The sequence below is a fragment of the Aspergillus neoniger genome (genome assembly GCF_003184625.1).
Source record: "Aspergillus neoniger CBS 115656 unplaced genomic scaffold BO87scaffold_78, whole genome shotgun sequence".
Taxonomy (NCBI): Eukaryota; Fungi; Ascomycota; class Eurotiomycetes; order Eurotiales; family Aspergillaceae; genus Aspergillus; species Aspergillus neoniger.
The window spans coordinates 43,312-53,098 of NW_020291206.1; the positions used below are offsets into that span (position 1 = coordinate 43,312).

A 9,787-nucleotide genomic window follows, 5' to 3' on the forward strand; every position below is an offset into this window, starting at 1 on the left:
CGGTAATACTCTACAATATTGACCTTTCAATGATCCCTTACCTAACGTCATTCGTCAGGTTTGAACGCAATCGTCAGCCACAGGGATCAGAGTTCACTCACGGTAATAGCCCTCTCTTCGATGCCGCACAACAAGAGCTTGAGTCATGCTACCGTTTCTGTTTTCAGTCTCTGCTGGTTGACTTAGCTCAGTATCACACTCTCTGCGAGACCTATGACTTTCTCGGAGTTGATGGACTGGGCAGTCAGACCATCGACCATGTTTTCGTTGACCTTCGGGCCTGGAAAACAGACTACGAGCTTGAATATAAGCGTTACCGCGCTATCAATGGTGATAAGACCTTAGCACGAGATGCAGCGTTCCGACTTTTCTTTCTGATACTTGCAGGCGAGCTTGGGGACGAGGCAAATGACAGTGCGAAAGCCTACAATGCGGTGCTATTTATTGTGCCCCATCCAGGTACTTTTAAATATCGCACCAGAACAATACTGCGTGCGGATGAGGGTTTTGACTGAGTTGGCGCTTCAATGGAAGTAATGAATGGATTGTTTCATTTACTGAGTAGACGTGTAGACAGACACGATCGCGTAGATGAATGCCGGCATGGGTGAATGGATGGATTGTGTGTTGTACTTTTCATCGCTTGGTATCTGGCAGCTCTTGTGTAATTAATACATTTATACATGTACCACACCGTGTCAGCCGTTTGCAAGCATTACATACCACCAACATTTTCTCCTACAGCAACTGAGGCCAAGGCTCGTCTGTCCATTTCGGCGTGTCTGGCTGATATCTCCCATCTGATGATGATATTAGAATAACATACTAGTCCACGGCCGGACCAGCCACCCTGCAGTACTATATAGAAGTCAAAGTTTTCTGACTGAAGAATATCTCAACCACCAAAGGATTATGGAGGCTGAGATGAAGTATAGAGATTATATATAGATTATATAGATAATAGATGCTATTGGCAGTATCTTTTGTTGTTTTTCAGCTACTATAACAGTATGTGTAATGTTCAGAAACTTCTGTAAAAATTCTCATTCTCATGAATATTTTAGTATCTAGTATATCCGTATGCTACACTAAAATAGTAACTATTATATTGACTGAGACATCTCAGTCAGAAAGGATGCCTTTTGTATGGTACAACATGGGTGGCCGAGCCGGGCGGGTGGCCAGCCCGTTCTTCAACTACGTTACAACCTTTAGTCACTATTTGAATGAACCATGAAGGAGGCAAATTGAAAGCGGGTACTACCATGGATAATGGTTCCTACGAAGGGAGGATTTAATAAGTAAGTTGTTCTGGCTGTATTAGGATCTGCCACCATTCTTTCCACCGCACACTGGCTAATTAGAGACTCCACTCCACCACCTAGTTGTCCGAAGCAGCTGGAAACATCTTTTAAGCAGTAAGGATGTCATTATATCGAATCGACCCTTTTGATCCCCAGGCGGAATCCAGCACCTGTCAGAGCCGTGTAGGTCGCCTTGCACACCGTGCAAATCTTTGGGAATGTGACCGATGACGTGCTGGCCGCAATGGCTTTATCTTCAGTTTCGCACATTTTGTCCTTTCGAGATGAAGAGTGGATCGGCTTGCACCGAGCTTCGCGTGATGATCCATACTGTTTCATTCGACTCTAAGATACACTGGAGCCATTTTCGTTGTTTGGTAATAAATCATAACACTTCTTTGATGACGAGGGCATGGACTATTTATGAACAATGTCTGAAAGAAACATAATAACATATGCGTTCCGTAGGCCGTGACGATGAATACGGACAATTCTCCGACTGAAGACCTCTTGCTCCCCCCCTTGGAGTGGAGTAAAGGTATGCTCTGATTGCTTTCGGGAAGAATAAGTGCACCTCTCCGCAGGTTTATTGGGTGAGATTGAGTTGCCCGTGACCTTCCTCGCCTGGGGCGACAGCCGGCGCTTTTTACATGGGCGGCCACCTTCCTCACGTTCGGATGCGCTTAACGACGGAGCTGTGTCTTGACTACGACGACGGCCCATCTTGGTTGACGGTTCCCTAACAGTTCCTCTCACTGACCTATCTGATCGACGAACCGGAATAACAGCGGCAACAGAAGTAGGCTTGTCTGGCCTGACGGCTTTCACATTCAGTCGATGGCGAAGCGTCCGTTTGTCTATTGAGTTTATCCTTGGATGTCTGGCAGGTCGCAGTTGCCGTTGCTGGCCGGGACTGGAGGTCGGAGGTACCTGATTCTTATCGGGACCTCCTTGGATGTTCTGCGTAGTGATTGCTCCAACTCCTGGATCGCGCGCTTGGTCTCCTCGGGCTGCTGCTTCGGTACCGGTGTCTTCGATGGCCATTTTATTGTATTGATTGGTTACAGCAGGAGAAAATAATGCGTGGGTATGGTGCATTATTCAGTAAGCCAAGTGAAAGTGACTGAGAGGTGTACGAACTAGGGGTGCCGGCTCCTGGCGGTGTAGTCTTGTCAGTCTCTGTGCATGTGACTGATGACAGGACACTTCCTTGGCGGAAATCTGCACTGTCGGTTATGACAACCAATGGAACTTCAACACATTGGGGAAATGGGCAAAGAGAGAGTAAGGGGTAATGAGTCATGCTTACCTGAATCATCCAGGTCTGGTGGTGTGAGTGATAATCTTGAATAATAGACAGCCGCTCCTGGCGATTGTGTCTGTTGATTGGATTATTTCTGTAAGATATGCTGTTTAATGGCAGGTTCAGACATAGCTCTCTTTCCACCATCAACGCCCGCCAGCGGTTGCAACGACTCCAAGCTCACTGAGTGTGGTTTGGTACATAGTATTAGCCGACTCCAAGGAAGGTGCGCTCATCGTATAATCTACTTATCAAGAGTCAAATGCAGGCCCTGACGTTGGGGTACATCTGAAGTGTTTTCACCTGGGAGCCTACAATCACAGTGTATTTCCAGATTTGTCTTACTCACAATTGTATTTTTTCCCGCTATAGATACTTTTTTGAGTTCGATATCAAGCGCATTGCGAAATGCTGATCCTGCTGAAGTCTCATCTTTCTTTGTAGGATTTCGGGATTGCTGGATAGCAGTTGGCTGTTTACCCGAGATTAGGATGTTTGTTATAGGGATAGGGGGCTTGGGTGGAAGAGGGTGTGAAAGGCTATGTGGAGCTGGAGGAGCCTTGTACAATTTCCAATGGGAAGCAGATACAGTAGTTTGTGATGTTTGGGGGGGATGGTAGAAGCTGATATTATCAAGGTCAATAGGCATGATTTTGAGGATTATCAAAAGCTTTATTGATTGGTGAGGGCAGAAGGAAGAGAGAAGAGATAGGTTTAATGTGAAATTGAAGTGTCCTGACTCATTGTCTGAAGCCCAGAGACGAGGGAAGCATCTATATAAAAAATGACCTAGCGGATGAACACATTTGTACATCACCGATTATTTCTGATATTCATGTAAGCATTTTATTAGCCAGCCAGTACTTGAATCTCATCATCGCCATACAGAACCCCCACTGTAATCATTTCAGGACCGAGAACCTGTATAATACATCAGCGCAGATATGTATAGTAATACCCAGGGACTTCGCAATTATGGGTACAGATGAGCAGGGCATGATCTTATTAAAGAACAAGCATCTAATCTACTCTATGATCCCAGCTAAAGACACTGACCGACTTTGCTCTAAAAGGCATGTTGCGGATGCTCTGAAAGTTCTTCTGAAGACCATATAATAGTGTTTTGGTGTTGTAATATCCTCATATTCAACTTGGGCTCCTTTGTAGAGTAGAAGTGGCTCTCTTCTAATGGATCAGAGATAATTAATCACACGGCATTGATGTAATCTGCATCACGTACTCCAGCTAACCATTTGAATTCTCTAGTGAGGAGGTTTCTGAATAGCTGGAGGGCTGAATGGAACTGCAATACCAACTGGATTATCGTGGTAGGTCTGAGGCAGTCATATGATACCCATTCTACAGTCAGTCCGAAGTTGGTTTTTAGCTGAGTAATGTAACAGGCAACTCGTCCCGCTGTCAATGATAAAATGGGCTACATGAGGTATTTCTGCTATTGGTACTCGGGATTCATGAATAGATTAGAAAGTTACATGTCGACATACTATTGGTGGTATCGTGGTCTTATATAAATAATAAGAACCGGATCTTGAGGATGCCTAACTGGGAAGAATAGTAGGCCGTAAATAAGGCATTAATTTGCTAGGTACACTAATATAAATCCTTCCAGGGGCTATCAACTCAGGCAGATAAATGGTGTATAGTGATTGTCAGGTATCCTCCAGTAGATGCTTAGCGATTCCAGCGGCCGAGTTGAGGATGGGGAATAAAGGGGACTGTGAGCTTATTTCTGCAGTGGCAGGCCCGGAGCAGTGGTATCAGAGCAGGGTAAATGGCTTTAAGTGAGCTGGGCACGCGAGTGCAATATTGGACGTGGGAGGGAGAAGTTGTTGAGCAATGTACTCGCGGTCTTATATAGTTGCTAGAGGGCCGTGAAGGTGGACCCGGGTGGCAGTACCTATTCAGGTATGGCGCGGTCCATTAAGCCTAAGATGGTTAGTACTAACCCACAACAGGCAGCCAGCGTACGGGCACTAAACCCGAACCAGGCAGTTGCCGAAAACGGCGGCGCCCTGATAAATTTGAATTGTCCGAATAAGTGTGTAGGACGATATCATGGCATCCCTGGTGTCTAATATCATGTTACCGCACCTTCTCTATTTGGCTACGTGTATCTACTAGAATGCTGCAATATTCTTTGAATAGTGCTATGCTATTAATCACACCTGTTCTTGCTTTTACCAGAACTTCCTGTGTAGCATGCTATACATGAACATCCTCTTGAATTTTACAGGTTTTCTTAAATCCTAATAGCTGGTTTTTCCTCCTTTGCATTCCATTATATCTAAACTCAGTAATTTAAGTGTGGGTAGCTAGGACTAAATTCTTGGAACTTTTTTTTTTGAAGACTATATCAGCTCTATATATCAAGCTCGAGTATTATGTCTGTATGCTGCGTCACAACCAGTAAATACTGTTTTTTGTACTATGCCTTATTTTTACGGTATATCCATACACCTCGTATTGCACCAGTGTAAAGTCTCTAATACTAACAGGGCCTGTTAATACCAGACAAAAGTAAGCATCTATATGAGACTTGTATACTTTCACCGCGAAGACCGCAATTTCAACTTTTTGTAGGCAATACTGCAATATGTTAGAATGTCTCATAAATTACGCTACAAGAAGTATACTTATGGTCTTCCAGAATGATGATAAAATCTGATGTTGTCCGAGTAAGGGTACGTACCAGATTCTTCAATGATGATCATTATTTCCAGCTGTTCATCCCGTCCGTAGCTGCCGGAACCAACGACTTTGCAATGCTGTTAATTTTCGTTGCGGGAAAAAGAGCTCCATTTCCTTCCAAGATAACCCATAGTCTTTGAGTATGACAATGAGCTGATCTTCTATCTTTGTGAATCTTCCTCCTGTCTTTGGGTAACCCAGGTCAAGGCCAGAGGAACTAGTCATATCCGCCCTTATGTGAGATTCGTCAAACTCAGGATGATGAGGATTTCGTGTCTTGCATCCTGAGTATAGTGTAGAAGGGTGAAATGTCAAGATATCATTGTAATTTCCCGGTAATATCTCGAGATAGCCACATACCGGTACCCTTCCCCGAGAGCAGGATTCTGGGCTTAGAAGGTCGGGCCAACTACCCGAGCTATGCCGAGAGATAGATTTTGATATGCAATCACATGATGAGCAAGTGCGGCTATTAGGCGTGGTAGCAAAGACTGACGAGATACGTTGTGGATAGCGCCCTGTAGACTCTGTTGGATGTGATGCTGCAGGGTTCGACATGCCCCTTGAAGAGCTGGTCAGATGTCTGATGTGCCTTTGTTTCCGGGGATGTATCCTACAAACATGCTTGCGTGTATTGGTTAACGGTGCGAGGTCCTCTCCTGATTTGCTGGACTCTGTCCGAAAATCTGTGTCGCCAGGATCATCATTGTCTGAGCCAGATTCTGCTAAATATTCTTGTATCAGAGAACGGCGGTGTCGAGAGGGTACTACCACTTCAATGTTTGTTCTTCTGGGTCGGCCCGAGATTTCAGTGCTTTCTGCTTGGTTCTCCAGGAAGTGCATGTCGGCCCTCGGTCGTTCAGCTGTTAAACAAGTATCCGAGTGCTCTGATGTCGGTGATGTAGGTTCTGTACCTTGACCATTTAAATAATAAGGAGAGTTTATCACATCCATGCTGCAAGATCGGTTGCGATCTGGGATCTCGGGTCAATAAACACCTTGGACCAGAGTGAAAATAGGTTTGATGTGGAGTATCTCACAGTCTTCCGTATTGGATGATCCAAGTTTACTTGGGCTACCAGGTTGTTGATCACCGGAAGCTAAGGTTTGTGGTGCGGATTTTGCGTCCACTGCCTTGCTCATAGACCTGAAACCGGAATATTCTGAGTGGGATGCTTGTGGTTTAACTGTTGGAGAACTGGGTGTATATTTGCTACTACTACTTTGGTTGCGTGTAGAGATGTGTCCGCTGTGTTCTTCTCGTGTATTACTTCTCTGTTGTGTATCTGTATCCAGGTGCGCGATCTCTGCCCCTTCTGATGGAGAAGCCAGGAGTGCCTTTATACCTGGAGATATATCTTCAGGTTTACCTTCTAATGAGACAGAACCCTCGTTGGCTGGATATGTAGGTGGGGGCTTTCTGGGAAGGGGATGGTTACCATGTAATGTAGTTGGTAAATGGAGGGCTTTCGAGTCTTTCTTGTTATTTTCTGTCTCAGAGTGGATATCAGAAGGCATAGAAGTTTCATCTGTGCGCGAGGTGAAGATTTTAGGCTGGTAGAAGCGAATGTGATTCATCCCGGTTAGGTAGGATAAATCCACGGTTGTTGACTGCAGGTAAATATGGATGACAGTTGGAGTCTTAGGGGGTCAGGGCTGCAGCAGGATGATGTGAGGGCTAGTAGCATATAGACAGGACAGGATGATTCTGGTAGAGGCCCTCAGCCAGGTTTGATGCTTAATATAATTTATATCAGGGAGCATACCCTCCTTTATACGACTGGGATGATGTCATCCACGGCAAAGGGACGAGATTCCTGCATCATCCTATATTTTATTGCTCTTATGCTGTGGCAAATTGTATCATCATCTATTCCAATACAATATTCTTTGTATGCTGTATCTCAAGTTTAACTCGGGCTCAAGAGTGACGTAAGTGTTTAGCGCCTCCAAAGATTTTCTATGCGCGTATGGGCCGTCGTGGAAATTTCCTAATATGTATAATCAGTATCAGTCTCTAAAGTCTAGAAGCAGGTGGTTTCATATCGACGGAAAGGGTAGTTGACCTGCAAGAAAATTTGGCGTAATCAAGTACAGCGCGGCTGTAATTGTTTTTGAATATTCTGGAACATATTCCACCCTCCAAAATAATTTGTCATTTTGACCAAGCTGTAAACGAGGTTTTACTGAATAGTAGCAATTTCCATGTAGTAAATATAGTATGTAACTACTGTACCAGACTGTGTCTAGTACAGAACAGTCATCGACTTTATTATCGAAAACGAACCATATGTTCAGAAGACTACCATATTCAAAATCCGCAGATCCTCCTTACCAGCCGATACTTTAAATGTGTGTAGCCGGTTATCGAGGTTGTCCCCTGCTACAGTAATAACAAAGAGAATATTCAATTCACTGGAAAACTCTATCGTCCGACCATAGTTTAGCTGATTGTTCTAGCCAGGATCGGGACCTTTAAGAAGTTTGCAGATCTCGATTCTGTCTGTCAGGCGAAAGTGCCAATGACATCACATATGTTTTAATGAATCATTCTAGACAGTTTTTGTGGCCGACGATCTTGTGCGGTATGTAGGAAATTAACGATCCTGGGCCAGACCAGCGCCCGCCCCGGGGGGGGGGGGGGGGGGGACAGTCGGGCGATTGCGTTTTGTGTAGCTCTCACAACTACGGCGGAGGCCCACGTGACTGGCCGGTGGGCGGAGGGGTGGAAGGGCACAGGACACAGGAGTGGGGGGGGGGGGGGGGGGGCTGCTGAGTGGGTGGAAGAGAGGGTAATAGCAGCAAGCCTTCTTGCTGCAAAAACAGCCAGAGCACTCTACCACTTTCGGAAGCGTAGTTGCCCCGTTGGGCTAGAACTACCCACCAAGGAGACCATGGTCGGCTTGATGGGGCAGTGCCCACATCCAACCAGAAAGGGAAGCCGCAAAAGCGGCCAGGCTGCACCGGAGGAGATTTTATATTAATAAAAATAAGAATATAGATAATCTTAATAATAATTCTGAAAATAAAATATTATTAAAAAGAGAAGATCTAGTTTTTTCTCAGTTTAATAATATTATATGTACCTAGATATAAATAGATATTTAAATTATATAATTTCTTTATTATTATAACTATTAACTAGAATAATATAAAGAATAATTTAAATAATAATTAATATATTTCTTTCCAGTAATCTAATTTAATTATATTCAGATTTCTAGTATTATCTGTAAAAACTTAACATAGGAGTAACTAGACTGCTGGCTACTAGCCAGAAAATCAGATTATTATTAATTAATAACTAATCTAATATCTGTTTTAATAATACAGTAATTAAAAATATATTACTACTGGTATATTATTCTTGTAAAGACTCTGTATAAATTATTAATTAATCTACAGTTATTAATCTTTTAAGTATATATAATCTTTCTAACTGATAATTAAGATCAGTTAAAATAATCTCTTAACCATAACCTACCCTTAACTGTATGGTTAAAAGGATTCTTATACCTTAATCTAACTGTCAGGTTACAGTTAAGGTTAGGTTAAGGTATAACGGTCAGGTATAACCACTCTAATTTTAACTAGTATTAGAATCTTATACTAGTAAGAATCTAGCTGAGATAATTATAGAGATCCTATAGAAATATCAACTGATCTACTGGCTGTTAGATATAATTATTAATAATATTAATAATAATAATATCCTATTCAGTATTATTATATCTAATCTTTAAAGTTAATTTAATAACTATTCCTGATTTTATGAGACTCTAGTAAATCCTGATCTTATAAATATAATTTAAAGCCAGTATTATATTCTATATCTTGTTTATATTATTCAGCTTTCTATTAATACCTTTTTTTAGAAATTCTGAATTAAGGCTATAAATAAAGCTGTTAACTATATATAAAAGAATAATAATAAATAACTTAAAGCCTTATCTAGTATCTCCCAGATAATTAAGAAGATATATATTAAAGTCTTCTGGAAAAGTCTAATAAGAGGCTTTTAGATACTTTCTATAATAATCTTATATAGAAATCCCCTGTACTATATGACAGAAGGCTTTTATAAAAGATATTTAAAAGATTAATTAGATTAAATAGTTTTATATTAATCTAATTTTTGATTATAGATCTGAAAGATTATATAATTTATAAATACTAGTCTCTAATACTGGAAGAAGTTCTAGTTTATTTAATTATTAGAGTTCTAGTCAGTATATTATCTTTTTCTTGATTATAAAACCCAATGGAACTTAATCTACTTAATAATTTACTATACTCTTAAATTATACTAATATATCAAGGACTTTGTCCAGTGCTGGAAGTAGAATAATATTAATTATTTTTTTTTATCTTAATAAAATAGAAATTGTTGGCTGGAAATCAGGAATCCTTACTAACTAAAGCAATCATCTCTTAACTACCCAACTCAGCTGAGAATCCCATACAAATTCTA

The 9,787-nt window shown here is 41.8% G+C and overlaps 3 protein-coding genes across 3 annotated transcripts; 1 reads left to right on the forward strand and 2 right to left on the reverse strand.

Annotated features, from left to right (window-relative positions):
- Nucleotides 1-11: 11 nt before the first annotated feature.
- BO87DRAFT_452354 (uncharacterized protein) lies at nucleotides 12-515 on the forward strand (the record flags this gene model as incomplete). The annotated part of the gene is made up of 1 exon (XM_025628501.1): nucleotides 12-515. A coding segment is annotated over one exon (504 nt), but the record flags the coding sequence as incomplete, so codon positions are not given.
- Nucleotides 516-2,763: 2,248 nt separating this feature from the next.
- On the reverse strand, nucleotides 2,764-3,256 carry BO87DRAFT_452355 (uncharacterized protein; the record flags this gene model as incomplete). The annotated part of the gene is made up of 2 exons (XM_025628502.1): nucleotides 2,764-2,910; nucleotides 2,984-3,256. The coding sequence occupies 2 exons, from the start codon at nucleotides 3,254-3,256 to the stop codon at nucleotides 2,866-2,868; spliced, it is 318 nt and encodes a 105-aa protein (XP_025473799.1). The 3' UTR covers nucleotides 2,764-2,865.
- A 2,293-nt stretch (nucleotides 3,257-5,549) lies between these two features.
- BO87DRAFT_402361 (uncharacterized protein) lies at nucleotides 5,550-6,894 on the reverse strand (the record flags this gene model as incomplete). Its single annotated transcript, XM_025625681.1, has 3 exons — nucleotides 5,550-5,600; nucleotides 5,677-6,290; nucleotides 6,357-6,894. The coding sequence occupies 3 exons, from the start codon at nucleotides 6,892-6,894 to the stop codon at nucleotides 5,550-5,552; spliced, it is 1,203 nt and encodes a 400-aa protein (XP_025473800.1).
- Nucleotides 6,895-9,787: the final 2,893 nt, after the last annotated feature.